The 15,862-nt window shown below is 39.5% G+C and overlaps 1 protein-coding gene across 1 annotated transcript in view; it reads right to left on the reverse strand.

Annotated features, from left to right (window-relative positions):
- Positions 1–15,862, reverse strand: part of UST (uronyl 2-sulfotransferase) — a 171,114-nt gene that overhangs the window by 77,458 nt on the left and 77,794 nt on the right. Inside the window, exons 3-4 of the mRNA XM_089530222.1 lie at positions 14,214–14,369; positions 7,420–7,499 (exon numbers count right to left, since the gene is read on the reverse strand). Of these exons, the coding sequence (XP_089386348.1) occupies positions 7,420–7,499; positions 14,214–14,369 (236 nt within the window). The remainder of the gene's footprint in view (positions 1–7,419; positions 7,500–14,213; positions 14,370–15,862) is intronic.

Consider the following 15,862-nt stretch of genomic DNA (forward strand, 5'->3'; position numbering starts at 1 on the left):
ATAATAATACATCCTGCTTTCCCCCGAAAGCTGGAACACAAAGCAGCTTATAAATTAAAAGAACAATACAATTAAAAAACAAAGAAAAGTGAGCATTAAAATAGAATTAAACTAGTAGAATATCCTTACAAACAATAATATAATTAACACCTTTCTTCTTCCAAACATATACTGTTAACTAATGTATCTATTGCCATCTATTGATTGAATGTTGATGGAATTCATTTGTGGCCTTCTGCTGATAGAAGTACCATATTTCTACCCTTCTAACATCTGGTGAAAAAATGTAGAGGAGGAAAACAAAAATATGACCAAAACTTTCGTAAAAATAAGAGTTGCAGTGAAAGATTGGCTGATAATGGGAAAGATTACAGCAACACATTGCCGTTCTGGATTTAGTGTAGTCAGTGGCAAGCTTTCCAATGACATCAAGGAGTGCAGAATTTCATCTACAATTAGTAATAATTGAAATTCTCAACATCTTTCCAGAACACACATCACTTATTTATGACACATAATGATTGTACTGTAGGCACTTCTACCCCTCCCTTGTTTACATTCTCATAACACTGCAACTAAAGCAATTGCTTAAGCTATAAAGTATTTACTGTGCTCTTCCTCCCTTCAAGATACTAAATTTTTTTGGAAAAAATTACACAGCTGAGGAAAGTTGAGATCAGTGCCCTCCCAACTTTCTAAAGTTATATTGCACATGTGTCATACCCCAGTTGCAAACACTCTAATCATCTCCTTGTTTAGGCCCATAAGCAGGGGAAAGTCCTAAATAAAAGATAAGAATACAAAATGTATTTCTTCCCCTGTCCCTTAAGAATATTCTCCCTGTTTTATAGTCAATATTTTGCTAACTGAAGCAGAAGTGTCTTTTAGTCTTTAAGCCTTCTGGTCTATTGAAAAGTGATCCATAGAATCCTAGAATCATAGTTGGAAGAGACCACATGGGCCATCCAATCCGACCCCCTGCCATGCTGGAAATCTCAATCCAAGTATCCTCGACAGATGGCCATCCAGCCTCTGCTTAAAGACCTCCAAGGAGGGAGACTCCACTACACTCTGAGGGAGTGTGTTCCACTGTCAAATAGCCCTTACTGTCATTAAGTTCCTCCTAATGTTGAGGTGGAATCTCTTTCCTTGGAACTTGCATCCACTGCTCCAAGTCCTAGTCTTTGGAGCAGCAGAAAACAAGTTTGCTCCCTCCTCAATATGACATCCCTTCACATATTTAAACAGGGCTATCATATCACCTCTTAACCTTCTATTCTCCAGGCTAAACATCCCCAGTTCCCTAAGTCATTCCTCATAGGGCATAGTTTCCAGTGGCATTCAACATGTCCTTTAAAATGCTTAAGGTTGTTTAAAATATTGGTTTTTCCAGCTTCCAATATATAAGAAAATATTTTCTGCTAAAGCTATTGCTAGAGGTATTAAAGGCAAAACAACATTGGAAAACATGCAAATCAATTCCCTACCTTTGTCATTCTCTACACTAACAGCTATAGAGCTTCTAAGTTATTTCTCAGTTATCTCAGACCAATCAATACAGTCCTTAGATAAAATAATTCTTCTACTGTTAATCAAAGAATAACAGCAGAATGGAGAATATGATTGCTAAAGAACATCTGTTGCTGAGTCACCTCTGGCCATTCACATGTCTGAGGAATTTTCCATTCAAAAATAATAATATTTCTTTTGCTGAAAGATTTTGATCTCTCCAACAGTCCTATTTCCCTCTCTCTATTAAGTTTTCATTTCCCACTTAACTCCCCACAGTTGAAGGTGAAGTTGCAAGCTCTGTGGGAAAGGAACTTTTATGGCTTTGTTTTTGCTCTCCTGAAATGAGCCATCCACATTCAGGGACGGCTCTAGGTATTAGGCCACCCTAGGCGAAAAATATTTTGGCACCCCCCTGTAGCCCCTCAAAATGTAGGACACACTGTAGAATGTTCAAGGAAAATGGAGGACACAACCAACTAAAAGCCAAAATATAAATTGATGTTTCTCAGTCATGTTCAAAATGGAGGTCATTCTGACATTGTTCCTGGATAGAAGGTTGGGATGTAGCTTTGTGTGGATTTGTGTTTTGGACTAGGACTCTGGAGACCAGGGTTCACTTCCCTGCCTTTTGGGTGTCCTCAAGCAAGTCACACTCTCTCAGCCTCTTCAGCGGAAAGCCATGGCAAACCTCCTCTGAACAAATCTTGCCAAGCAAACCACAGGATAGGTTTGCTTTAGGGTCTCCATAAGGTGGAAAACAACTTGAAGGTACACAACAATAAATAAGAACTGAGTACTGTACCTTTCAATGCAGTGGAGAGTCCAGCATGGTTTAGTGGCCTGAGTATTGGACTAGAACTATGGAGACCAGGGTTCAAATCCCAGCTCTGCCAAGGAAACTCACTGGGTGACTTTGGGAAAGTCACACACTCTCAGGCTCTCAGGGAAAGGGAAAGGCAACACCCCCCCCCCCCCGAAGAAAGTTGCCAAGGAAACTCTTTAGGGTCGCCATAAGTTGGAAAGGAGTTGAAGGCACACGATATCAACAAAAACAACAACAACAGAAGATGAAGAGGAGAGAGGGGGGAGGAAAAAGAAGGAGGAGGAGGAGGAGGAGGAGAATAAAAAGAGGAGGCGAAAGAAGAAAAGGAGGAGAGGAGGAGAAAGAAGATAAAGAAGAGGAGGAGGAGGAAGAGAGGAGGAAGAAGAGGAGGAAGAGAAATAAGAAGGGCCCAGCTGGCCAGCAACAAACTACAACTCCCAGGACTTGGGGCAGAGGAGCACGTGCATGTGTGTCAGAGAGAGAGAGAGAGAGAGAGAGACTTAGGCTGCATCCACAGCCTAGGAAATAACCCGGTTTGGCACCGCTTTCACTCTTTGTCTGGCTCAAGGCTATGGAATTCTGGGAATTGGAGTAAGTTGTGGGGCCCAGGCCCACAACAAATTCCAACTTTCAGGAGGAGTGCACACGCGCGCACCACATTAAGAAACTGAGGCTGCATCTGCACTAGAGAAATCACCTGGTCTGGCAATGCTTTTAAGCATCCTGGCTCAAGGCTATGGCATTCTGGGCGTTGGTGTTTGTTGTGGGCCCAACTCCCAGAATTCCATAGCCTAGAGCCAAGAAAGAGTGAAAGCGGTGCCAAACCAGGTTATCTCTCCAGCATGGGTGCAGACAGGAAGGTACACCAAGAGGGAGGAGAGGAGGAAGAAGAGGAGGAGAAGGAAGAAAAGGACTGCTCCAACAAGCAGCTCTGCCTCCCTGCTCCCGCGAGCAGCGCCCAGACAGCTGGCCCTGGGGGATCATTCTGCCCGGCTCTAGACACACACACACACACACACACACTCTGTCTCTCTGGCCTTGCCAGCTCCCTTGCCACCCTGCCGCCCCAGCACCCCCTACTGTTTGCTGCCCCTAGGCGACTACCTAGCTTGCCTATATGGATGGGCCGGCCCTGTCCACATTGATGCCTAATATATAATTACATTCTAAAAAGTAAAATGGACAATCTGGGGTGGGGATGTTAATTTTGTAAAAACACCATTTCTCAAACAAAATAGGCCACCCAAAGTAAGTGAGGAACAGAAGAAGAAAAATATAAAATATGGGAATTTGAAAGTGTTGTTCCAGAATGAACTGTTGAACTATTAAGTTGAAAAAAACAAATTGAAAAAACAAATGCACAACCTAAACTGGGGTGGAGGATCTTTGACACCTCTGATCTTTTGCACTGCAACTAGCATAATTCCCTCCCAATTTAAAGTTATCTGCAACTTTGATGATCCTTCATCTTACCCTCCATCTAAATTGTTTACAAAGAGGTTAAACAATACTAAGCCAAGAACAGAACTGACTGGCTCTGTACTTGTCACTTTTCCCCAGAATGAGAAAACACTGGTTCACACCCTTTGAATCTGGTCCATTAATCAGCAGCAAATGGACATAACTGTAGCACTGTCCATCCCACATTTTATTAGCTTGTCTGCAAGAGTATCGTGGAAGAAAGACCTTGATTGATTTTTATTTTATTTTTTTAATATTTGTCTTTATTCTAAGGAAGTTCAGTAACAGGTACATTATAATATTACAAGAATCAAAAATTTTATATACTTTTTTTGTCCCAAGCAAACAAAATAAAGATACTTATTTTTACAATTTTTTTCTTTTGTCCTGTTCTATTTTGACTTCCTTGATGTTCTTTGATTTGTGTGTCTTCTATCTTACTATTATGACCTTCTGTAATCTTGTCAGTTAATTTTACTCGTTTCAGTCTATTATTCACACTTTTTTTTTAATTTCAGAGGTGGCAAAACCAAAATGAAAGGTTTACTGTCTAAGTGAATAAGTTTTATTTGATATTTTCCTTTTTGTCTGTTTGTTGTTCATAATTTTAAGCTTAAGTCTGGATTTTGTTCTCTTTGGATGTTACTTTCCACTTTCTTCTGCATATTTGTAAAAAATCCCAGACTTTTTCTATATTTTCCATAAGTTTTCCATTTATTGCTTGTGTTAATTAATTAATTATGATTACTTCTAGCATTTTTAAAAGCCATGTGTCTATATCTGGGACTACCTTCTCTTTCTATTTCTGCGCTTATGCTATTCTTGCCATTGAGGCCATGTACAAAAACTGTCTTCACTTCCTTCTTATTGTTATGTTAGAAGCTTTGTTTACCATATTTAGTAAGTATATTTCTGGAAGCATTTGGAACTTTGCTCCCAAAATTATACCTATGTATGTCTTTCTAGTACTGTACTTTTTTTTTTTTTTGCATAAGGACAGTCCGACCAAAGATGAAATCATGATCCTATGGCTATTTCACATTTCCAATAATTCTTTTTGTCCAGTTTTGTATATCACATTGATTTTAACTGGAGTTATATACCAGCTTGGAAAGATCTTGATTGATTGATTGTATTTATATATCATCTTCCAGCCTACCAGGCTCCTTGAGGCAATGCATAACAAGTAAAAACATTTAAAACAGTACTGACAATAAAACTTTGTAAACAAATTCAAATACAGTACTCTTTCATAACTTTTTTTTAAAAAATCTAAAAACACTCCTTAAAATAACTTTAAAAGAGGCCCAATCCACACTGCAGAAATATTTGTTTGATACCACTTTAACTGCCCTGGCTCAGTGTCAGGGAATTCTGGGAACTGCGGTTTATTATGGCACCAGAGCTCTCTGACAGAGATGGCTAAAAGTCTCACAAAATTACAGTTCCCAGAATTCCCTAGCATTGAGCTTGGACAGTTAAAGTCGTGTCAAACTTAGGGCTGCCATAATTCTCTACCACAAACCGGGACAAAATGTAGGACAGAATTTAGACCAAAATGCAGGACAATGGTAGGATAAAATTTAGCCCAAAATGTAGGACATTTAAGAAAAATGGAGAACCTTAAATGTCCTACATTTTGGGCTAAATTTTATCCTACAATTGTCCTGCATTTGGGTCTAAATTTTGTCCTACATTTTGTCCCAGTTTGTGGTAGAGAATTATGGCAACCCTAGAAACTGGATTATTTCTGCAGTGTGGATTGGACCAGAGACAATTAAAACAAGAGTACAGTTTCCCTCCCAATTCATGGTCTTCCCATTCATGTCCCTCAGTCTTTCACAGACGGCAAGCCAGGAAGGACATGATGGTGCATATGTCTAAGGTGTGCGCACAGTGCTGCACATAGGAGCACATCCCCATTGTAATCAATGGGTCTCCAATATTGGTGATTTTCCTGATTTGGGGGTGGGTGGGTCCAAAATAGATCCCCCGCAAATTGGAAGCGACAACTGTATTTTGACACCTTCTGAAAAGTCTCACACTATATTCACAGCATCACCCTGATCTATGAGATTTGTAACCATCATGGAATAATTATAAGTGTACAATTTAAACAAGTGTTTTGCTTTATAAGCATACAATTTATAGAAGTGTTTCTTAAAATATAGACCATACATCCCCTCTCCTTATCCTACAAAATTAAAAATTTGTCTGAGTGGAGAGATCCCTTGCCTTCCATAAATGAAATGTATCACTACTGAAGCAAGCAGGTCTAGTTAATGATAGATATTTTTGTGCACTACCATTCCTTCTAGCATCACCTTAGACAAGTGAGGGCCCTCTTTCTTGACATGTACCAGTTAAAATTACTCCTCACGTTGATTTTTAGTTGTTTTTTTAAAACCACTTAATTCTTTGAATTTTAGCATCACATGCATATATAATTAGCAACAGCAAGTACATTTCTATACCACTTATCAGTGCACTTAAGCACTCCTTAAGAGGTTTACAATGTGTAAGCTAATTGCCCCCAAGAAGCTGAGTAGTCATTTTAGAGACCTCGGAAGGATGCAAGCCTGAGTCGCGCCTAAGCCCCTGGCTGGTATTGAACTCACAACCTTGTAGTTTGTGAGTGAGTGGCTGCAGCGCAGGCATTTAACTACTATGTCAACAGGGTTAATTACAATCTGAAGTGCCCTATCTCAAGAATTTGTATTTTAAAAGTGGACAAGGAGAGGTAATAGCAAATGCTTTGCAATATAAAATTACTTTTGCAAAGGAGAATATAAATCTAATGGAATTCTAGCAATAGTATACTGTAATTTTTACACAATGTAATACACAGTTTTCAGCTGGAAAATTATAGACCCAAGTAACTGCTATGACAATGCATGAACTGTATACAGATTATTGAAAACAAAAACAGAACATGGGTACTGTAAATTTTGTAGAACACATTGCTAACTAATGCCAGGCTTCTCCAGTCCTACCCAAACTTCCTCAACCATATGGAGATGGAAGACAGCGCTATGTATTTCACATCTTCAATGGTCCAGAAAACACTTCCTTGTGGGGCAAACTCATACAGCTCATATGGCTGTAAAGTAGGAAGACGCATACATACACAGATAGAGAATTACTACAAGATAAAGACAGAATCAATTGTGTTCTTTTCCCATAGTGCTGTTGTCTAACTAGAAGAAGCAATATGATGTACTGGTCTGAGTGCTGGACTACGATGCCAGGAGACCAGGATCCAAATCCCTACTAAGCCATGGAAACCCACTGCTTATCCTGGGTGAGTCACAGTCTCTCAGCCTCAGAGGAAGGAAAAGGTTCTCTCAATAAATCTTGCCAAAAAAAATCCTGTTATAGGCTTATATTAATGTCAGAAACAAAATGATTTGAAGGCACACAATGAAAAAAAAATAAGAAGGGAATGGTTAAGTAAAAGTCAGTTCTGCTGCCCTGTCCACTAGGTTCTGCCTCTCTCTCTCTCTCTCTCTCTCTCTCTCTCTCAATCACACACAGCAGTGGCCAGCTCAAAATGATAAGTTTCTACAAATCCATTATCTGTTAATTTCAACTCATTAGGTAAAATATTCCAAAATGAGGCTTACCTTGAGAAATTGAGGAAATGCACATGTCTAGTGAATAAATAGGGCTGTTCAGCAGTACTTATATTTTTAATTAACTCCATCTGAAAAAAGCACACACACATATAGATTAAAAAAATAGAAAATGAAGTCTCCAAATAGCAACCCAGGACAGAGATATGTTTTTTGTTAGGAATGAGACCCCAGTATGATTATTTATTTATGGCATTTATACCCTGTCTTTCAGCCCTAAAGGCTATCATAAATCATGAGTAATGTCCAAGTTACACTAAATATAAATGACCAAATTAAATTGGGGTTGGGGAAAAGCAGAGTCACTTTTTTGCTTTCTGGTCTACCCCACACATATACAAACACCAAATATGAATATATGGTGCTTCTTGCAATTTTCATCCTATTATTAGTTTTCTAGCAATGCCACTTTTGTTATGAGGCTTGAGAATCAACAAGCCAATTTCTCAAAACAGAATCATAAAGCCTGGAGGTACATGGGACAGTAAGTCAAAGCAGCAGTGCTTTAAGGCTTGGCTCTTATATCTGAGTAAGAGCTGTCATCAAAGAAGAGCATGATAATATGTAGTTCTCAGAAACTGGTTGGTAATACTCTTAACTTGTGCTTGGTTGGAGGAGGTGCTGCTACCACTAGTAAAACACAGAAATCATCACCTTTGAATGTTAGCACATCCAAATATGAAATGCAAATATTCACTTCTTATGAAATAATGCTTAGGAAATAATAACATTAGTTTGTTGCTAACTTCTCATAAAAACAGCATCTTTATAAATACAGCACCATCAGTATATACATGAACACTACCAACATACATTTTCCGTTTTTTTAAGGAAGTCTACACTGATTTCACAGAAAATACTTTTCAAAAATTGGTCTCATCTACCACTGGCATCACTGTGGTGTGTGTGTGTTCAGACCACACCAAGTGACACCTCAGAGGAGGGTTGACACCCGGCTGGTCCTGCCTCCCATTGCAGAGTGTGTCTCTGTGTGTGTGTGTGTGTTTGTGTGTGTGTGTGGTGCTGCTGCTGGGGCCACTTCGTCTTTGCTGCCATGGTTCTCCAGGGAGCCAAGGCGGTCAAAAAGAAGGGACAAGTGGATGCTCATCCCTCGTTCCCCACTGCCCTGGTGCTGAGTGAACTGAAGCAACTGGGAAGGGAGGCTTGCTCAAGCTTGCCCCTCTTTCTACATTGTTTGGCTTGCTCGCCTGAGTGCATACTCTCTCCCAGCTTCCCTGATGCCTTGGCTAGCTTCCCCAAGCTGGTCAAGGTGCCAGAGAAGGAGGAGTAAGCATGAATGCATGCATACACACACACACACACACACACACACACACACACACACAGCTTCCCAAGTGCCTTGGCTGGCTTGCCTGATCCTGTCAAGGCACCAAGTAAGGAGGAGCATGTGCACATGCACCCTTCTTCAAAGCCTCACTTGACTGACTCTTTTTTTGATAAAATGACCAGCTTGTTAGATGAAGGGAATGCTGTGGATATAGTATATCTTGATTTCAGTAGGGCCTTTGACAAAGTTCCCCATGATATTCTTGCAAACAAGCTTGTAGTATGTGGGCTAGACAAGACAACTGTTACATGGATTTGTAATTGGTTGACCGGCCGAACCCAAAGGGTGCTCAACAATGGCTCCTTTTCATCCTGGAGAGAAGTGACCAGTGGCTCTGCCCTGGGCCCAGTGCTATTCAACATCTTCATCAATGACTTGGATGACAAAAATGGGGGCATACTTATCAAATTTGCAGATGACACCAAATTAGGAGGAGTAGCTAATAACCCAGAGGACAGGATCAAGATTCAAAATGACCTGAACAGACTAGAAAACTGGGCCAAAGCTAACAAAATGAAATTCAACACAGAGAAATGTAAGGTACTGCACTTAGGGCGGAAAAATGAAATGCACAGATATAGGATGGGGGACACCTGGCTGAACGACACTACGTGTGAAAGGGATCTGGGAGTGCAAGTAGACCATAAGTTGAACATGAGTCAACAGTGCGATGCGGCAGTTAAAAAGGCCAATGCAATTTTAGGCTGCATCAATAAAGGTATAGTGTCTAGATCAAAGGAAGTAATAGTGCCACTGTATTCTGCTTTGGTCAGACCCCACCTGGAATATTGTGTCCAGTTCTGGGCACCACAATTAAAAAAGGACATTGAGAACTGGAGCGTGTCCAAAGGACGGCGACTAAAATGGTGAAGGGTCTGGAAACCATGCCTTATGAGGAACGCCTTAGGGAGCTGGGGATGTTTAGCCTGGAGAAGAGAAGGTTAAGAGGTGATATGATAGCCCTGTTTAAATATTTGAAGGGATGTCATGTTGAAGAGGGAGAAAGCTTGTTTTCTGCTGCTCCAGAGACTAGAACGTGGAACAATGGATGCAAACTACAGGAAAAGAGATTCCACCTCAACATTAGGAGGAACTTCCTGACAGTAAGGGCTGTTCGACAGTGGAACACACTCCCTCAGAGTGTAGTGAAGTCTCCTTCCTTAGAGGTCTTCAAACAGAGGCTGGATGCTTTGATTGTGATTTCCTGCATGGCAGGGGGTTGGACTGGATGGCCCTTGTGGTCTCTTCCAACTCTATTCTATAATTCTATGACCACTCCTCCCTGGCAACTCTGGGTGAGCATTTGGTTGGGTGGCAGCAGCCTCATGCTCCCACACTGGGTGGCACCAACACTAGGGACATCACTGGCACCTAACATATGTTTCTTCCACTCTCCTCCACTATTGGTGTACTTGTGATAGGTCATTCCACCAAGTGTTGGCCTGTTACGTTTTAAATAATTAAATATTAAGATTTCTTTATGCAAGATCAATCATTTCAAAGAGAGAGGACTATATAGTTTTCATCACTGTCTTGTAGGTTTTAGATTGTTCTGCAACATGTTAGCCTGCCAAAAGCATTAAAAGAGATGCTTGCAAAAGAATTCCAGGCATATTTGTTGCTCAGATTTCAGGACTTGGGCTCTCCTCAGATTATTTTAATTGAGTGTATAAAAACTGCAAATTGAATGGAAAAGCTGTCTGACACAGTGCCTTCGACTAGAGACCACAGTAGTTGAGCACAATCTTACTTATTGTTATACCCAACTAGGCAATATAAATCAAATGCATAAAGTAGAAGCAATTCACAGTTTAAAGAAAGATGGATAATATGAATGCTTCCTGAGAAGTTAAATCCCATTGCGCTTACTGTCAAGGAGGCTGGCTATGTATTTGAAACACTGTTCTAGCTTGGATGTATTAAAAATGGATATAGTCTTTGGATATAAAACAATAATCACTGTGTACTTAGTTGTTGCACTAATTTCATCTCATTATCATAATGCAGAAAATAAAATGTGTAGAAAAGAAATCAGAATTCAGCCCTCTATTCAAGCTGAATGGTGACAAATGCAGCAGAAAGAAAAGAAAGTATTTCTTCATGCATGGAATCAATATAATGGAATTTGTTGACACAAGATGAAGGGATGACAAACAGCAAACTAGACAGATTCATGGAGACTATGGCTGTCAGCAGTGCTTGTCATGACAGATGTATATTTTCCCCAGTACAAGAAGCATTGTGTCTCTGTATATTAGTTGCTGGGAAGCATGGTCAAGGGAACAAAGCTTTGCCACAGCACTTCTGTTCTGTTCTGCTTGGGGATTTCCATAGGCATCTATAGCCACAATATGAACAAAACACTGGACGAGATGGACTGCCGGCCTAATCAAGCATTACTCTTCTTAGGAATCACATTTTTTCCCATTCTTGCTCACACTCTGATAAAAGAATGGAGGCACAGTGCTACTAGGAATGTGGAAGTTGGGCATTAGGTACTGTATACTTTACCAGGCATGGTGGTAGAACAGATTCTGAGGACAGAAACCATGGCCATTAAATCGATATTCAACCTGACAAAATACAGTGGGGACTCCTTATCCATGGACTTGCCATCAGCAGATTTAACCATCCGTGGACACATGCATGTCATGGTGCCATTAGGGAGAATGGGACTTGAGGTCCTGCATTTTTCGGTGTCTGTTGGGGGGGGGGGGTACAAATCCCTGCAGATAACAAGGTCCCACTGTAGGCTGATCAATGTGTCTCCCCATCTGTATGTATTTTGTTGTCACAGATTATTAAAAGTCTGTTCATATACCTAGAGATGCCCATCCTGGAGCATGCTGCCACTTCTACTCACTAAAGTGTTAGACCAGAGTTTTAAATTGATTAATTTGTCAATTTCACTTCTTCTAATCAGCTACCCTACTTTAATTTCTCACCACTGAAAAACAAACAGCTCTATGGGCAGAATATATTTGGGTATAGATACTTAGCTCGGAGAAGGGGGAAGGATCACTGGGAGGCACTCTTTTGATTCAGTGATAGCTCTTCTTTCTAAGACTTCAGGTTGAACAAAAACGGGGAGCTGTCTGCCATAGACAAAAATGTTCCTTCTTATTCAGTGGATGTATTTGGCTGGGAGGATGGAGGAAAGGTCTCTGTGAGAGCTGAATATTTCACAAAAACTAGTGTAATTCTGAATGCACTGGATGTCTTTACCCCATACTGTATATTGCCTGCTTTCTTTATCCATTTATTTTATAATGTTTAGTTTATTTTTATTCATAGAAAAAGAAACATGCAAGATACAGGACAACAACATGGCAACGTGAAAGCCAACTATAGAGACTTTCCTAAGATCAGACAGAAATCTGTACCAAATCTGTCTTGGAGGGCCACATCCCTGCAAAAAAAGAAAGCCAAAACCAATTTTTTGCATTCAAATATCCTCTGGGAGGGATGGGAGTAATTTCTGCAATGTTTGGGGGCCTACCTGGGTCATTTTAGGATCAGGAGAGGCCTTTTTTTAAAACATGAAGTAACAAGAAGTTGCTTCCAGTTCATTTTCTGTTTCCTTTCTGAGAGAAACAAAAATGTGAAAAATGCTTTGCATAAAACCTAGAGGACATTTTGGACCATTTTTGATCCCCAGGAAACCTCAGTCTGTGGCCCCTCATACATAGTAAGGGTGATCAACTTGTCCTCCAGAAACTGGACTACAACTGTCATAATCCCTACCCAGCATCGCTAATTGTGAGAGGTGACGGGAGATTAAATCCTAGAACATGTGCAGGTCCACATAATACTTGCACTTACATCATACTCATGGCATAGATATGGAACAAGGAAACTCTAACTCAGATTTTTTTTTGGATTTCATATCCTAGAAACTCTAGGTTCTCATGCTAAGTGAAATCATGTTCCAGATCATACAGAGCGATCACAGGGATGTAGTCCAAAATATATGAAGGCTTAAAAATTTCCCACCACAGCACAGGCATTTAGTTTTATGTTACGAACGCTTATAATCATATGGATGGTAGAATCCTGCATATGCTTAAGCAGAAGTAAGTTACACTGTTCAGTGAGGGCTTAATACTTAGTAACTGTATTGAGGATTGCAGCCTAAGGAAACATTTGTCTTATGTCTTTTTAAAATACTTATATTGTTCTTTCTCGGATGACCTGCTAAGGAAATACAAACAGTTCAGTGTAACATCAGGCTGCACTTTCAATATAACTCCACCTGGTGGCGTAGAAAAATGAGTTGCAGTAGAATGGGAGAAAAGTTACTTATCTGAAGGCTGCAAAACAACAACAACCCTTCAGTTTTCTCCAAAGAAAATATAATTTGTTATTTAGAGATGTAAAATCACCCTTTACGGTCTTACTGTTTTTCTAATCCTTAGGATTTCCAGATCACTGTTTTCTTATTTTTAAAGGGAAATAAAAAAAACTGTTTCACTCACATAAAATCTAGAGAAAACTTTGCATCAGTAATTTATCTATAAATCAGTTCTCTCTCTTAAAAATTCCCAGTTCTTATATTGCATAATAATATTTGGCAGCCAACGTTTTGTTTTTTACAATATTTTTTTTAATCTGCAAGTATCTAGGAAATAATAAAAATAAATACAAAGCTCAGTTTGACACATGTTGCTTTGGAAGGTGAAGTAGCTTTATAACAAGATACAGTTATGTAACTTTGCAGTGTCAGACAGTTATTATAAGTAAACACCAAAGCAAGCTATGAATGTTCTGCTGTAAGCAAACTATGATCCTGACCACAGATGTATAGGCTCTGAGTGGCTATTCACATGTTGAGCTGTTTTTTTGTCTGCAGGCTGACAGATAATAGTAATTTCTAAGTCCTTTTTTTCTATAAATATAAAAAAACATAACAATCCTTTGCATCTATAATAAACTAGCTTGCTTTTGCCTATTTATTCTCCTATCCCATTCTGCTCTTCCATATGTGTTTCCTCAAAGTCTCCTTTAACACATCAGCTAAACTGAGTCACTGAAATGGTCTCTTTGATATACTGTTGATTGATTCACTCAAGTTCTTGGATTGAATCTAAATTTACAGGTTTTAATTTCCAGACCTTTACCATAAATCTGTCTCTTATTAATCTTTGGATATTTACCAACTACTGAATTTCACAGATCCTTACAGCATACAGCAACCACTTTGATCCTAAAAGCAAATATCAGTATATTGCATTGGAACATTTTGGGACTGCACCAAATATTTAGCCATTTGGTTTTAAGCACAAACAGTACTGCTTTGAGGACAAAAATAATTTATTTGAACTCTTAAAAAGAATTGACTGTCTTGTCTGATCATAATATACAGCATACAATTTCAATTATAGGCTTCTATTTAACCAAGTCAAACTTAACACATCCATACAAGACAAACACAACTTACCTGTTCATTCTTGGTAAGTCTAGTTTTATTATGAATGTCTGATGTAACCAAGTTGAATCCATGTCTCTCAGACAGAATTCTTAACAGCAAAACCACAGTCCGACTCCCGCACTTTCCAACCCTGTTGTACACAACTTGACTAGGGAATGGAAGTACCTGGATTAAAAAAGAGTTTTTTAGAAGACACGTTAGCCTTTTCCTTTGCAAATCTTTTCATCCATTAAATAATTTGGTTGAGTCAAAAGATGAGCATTTCAAATTCAATTGCACATGTACCAGATATACAAAACATACACTTCCACAAAATCAGAAATTTCCCCCTCCCCAAATTCCATAACAGAAGCTGTGTTATGCTATTATTTACGGGAGAGAAGTCTCTGGGTATCACAAGACTAAGGGGCAAGAGCCGCCCCCTTTAGGTTGGATTGAGGTCAGGGCAAACAGATTTCTGGCTCCAATCCAGCCAGAATCTGCCCCCCAAAGCTGAAAAAAGCAGTCCCTTCCCCCATAAAGCCATCTTTTCCTTTTGAAAAAGCCAGCTCTGGGGAAAATGGAATCTACACACCATGTCCCCAAGTGGGACAGAAGTTGGCTGGCATCTAATTGCTGGTCTGGCTTTGATTCCACTTGGGGGGATGGGGTGGCATGTCTAAACACCATATCCCCAAGCCAGCCCCAAGTGTCTGTACAGTCCCTAAGAGTTATGTTGGAACAGAGCTCAAGTTCATTACAAAAACAGTATGTCACAATAAATCTGTTAGTCTTAAGGTACTTTGTTCTTGTTTTGTGTCTTCAAGTTGTTTCCAAGTTATGGTGACCCTAAAATGAACTTTCATGGGGTTTTCTTGGCAAGATTTGTTCAGAGGAGGTTTGCTGTTGCCTTCCCCTGAGGCTGAGAGTGTGTGACTTGCACAAGGTCACCCAGTGGGTTTCAGACTGAACTGGGATCAGAACCCTGATCTCCACAGTCACAATCCAACATTGAAACCACTATGCCATGCTGGCTTTCTAGACCTGTTGCTTTTTTCTTGGTCAAGTGTGCAAGATATAATCAATTAATTTTGTAGCCTAGCTTCCTTTCTGCATGGAATCCAAGGCGACTTACAAAAAAGCTAAAACAAGATAAAGCCTAATATAGAAAGATAATAAGATGAAGACAGTGGCAAATCTTCTGAATAAATAATGCCAAGAAATCCCCATGATAGTTTTGTCTTAGAGTCATTATAAGTCAGAAATGACTTGAGGGCATACAATAACAATAACAATAAAAAGGTAAAACAATTAAACAAGCTATCATACTAAAACACCAGAAGACACGGTCCTAAATCTGCGAGATCTGAACAGGATAACTGAAGTCTTGGAGATGCTTCTTTCACAGGGTTGCCAGAGGTTGAAATCAATTTGAGGGCAGTTAACAACAATAATGACAACATTTTTAAAAGTGTAAAGTCATTTAAATACATAAAAATAAAGTTAAGTGTCAGTCAATAGTAGTTTCCATTTCATGGGAAGAATGATGGGCTGAAGGCACTTTTTATGACCAGTGATAATTATTTGCAAACCCACTGTCCTTCTCATATCCAGTTCATATATAGCAGAGTACCAAAATACCTACTGTATGTTTGTATCAAAATATGCATAATGCATTC

Source organism: Sceloporus occidentalis, unplaced genomic scaffold (assembly GCF_023333645.1).
Source record: "Sceloporus occidentalis isolate IW3139 unplaced genomic scaffold, rSceOcc1.0.p SCAF_6, whole genome shotgun sequence".
Lineage (NCBI taxonomy): Eukaryota > Metazoa > Chordata > Lepidosauria > Squamata > Phrynosomatidae > Sceloporus > Sceloporus occidentalis.